The following is a 497-nucleotide window of genomic DNA, read 5'->3' as shown; positions in this document are numbered from 1 at the left end:
AGAAGCCGAGATGAATTCTCTTCTCTCGTCTTCTCTTCTGCATGTTTCGTAAGGACGGTGTTATCTACAGACATCTCGATCCTTCCTTCTTTACCTCGTCACCAAGGTCAATGTATAGATAGACTCTTGGCCTTCTTCCACCTTCTTCATGTGTCTATTTCTCTATCTCCATATTCGGGTGTACATCCACTGCGATTGCTTTATTTCTGTCAGATAACTGTGAAGGATTGATGGTGAAGACGCTAAGGGAGAACGCGACGTATGAGCCGTCTAAAAGATCTCTGAACTGGCTCAAAGTCAAGAAAGACTATGTCGAAGGTCTTACAGATTCTGTTGATCTGGTGCCTATCGGAGCTTTCTATGGGAAGGTAGGGACCATCTGCATTCATCTAAGATAAGGCGAAGAAAAGCAGAAGAGAAGCTTTCTTCTTATCTTGACACTCTAAACAAGATCGAGTAAATGTATATGTCTATGAAAGAATCGAAGTAGACTGACT

The 497-nt window shown here is 42.3% G+C and overlaps 1 protein-coding gene across 1 annotated transcript in view; it reads left to right on the top strand.

The window, feature by feature from the left end:
* Positions 1-217: 217 nt before the first annotated feature.
* Positions 218-497, top strand: part of CSUI_004599 (dna ligase 1) — a 3,927-nt gene continuing 3,647 nt past the window's right edge. Inside the window, exon 1 of the mRNA XM_068064787.1 lies at positions 218-368. Within this exon, the coding sequence (XP_067923239.1) occupies positions 231-368 (138 nt within the window). The 5' untranslated portion in view covers positions 218-230. The remainder of the gene's footprint in view (positions 369-497) is intronic.

This window comes from Cystoisospora suis (assembly GCF_002600585.1).
Source record: "Cystoisospora suis strain Wien I chromosome Unknown contig_2158, whole genome shotgun sequence".
NCBI classification, from domain to species: Eukaryota; Apicomplexa; class Conoidasida; order Eucoccidiorida; family Sarcocystidae; genus Cystoisospora; species Cystoisospora suis.
The sequence above is the reverse complement of the archived record's forward strand: the minus strand, read 5'-3'. Positions and strand labels throughout refer to the sequence as shown.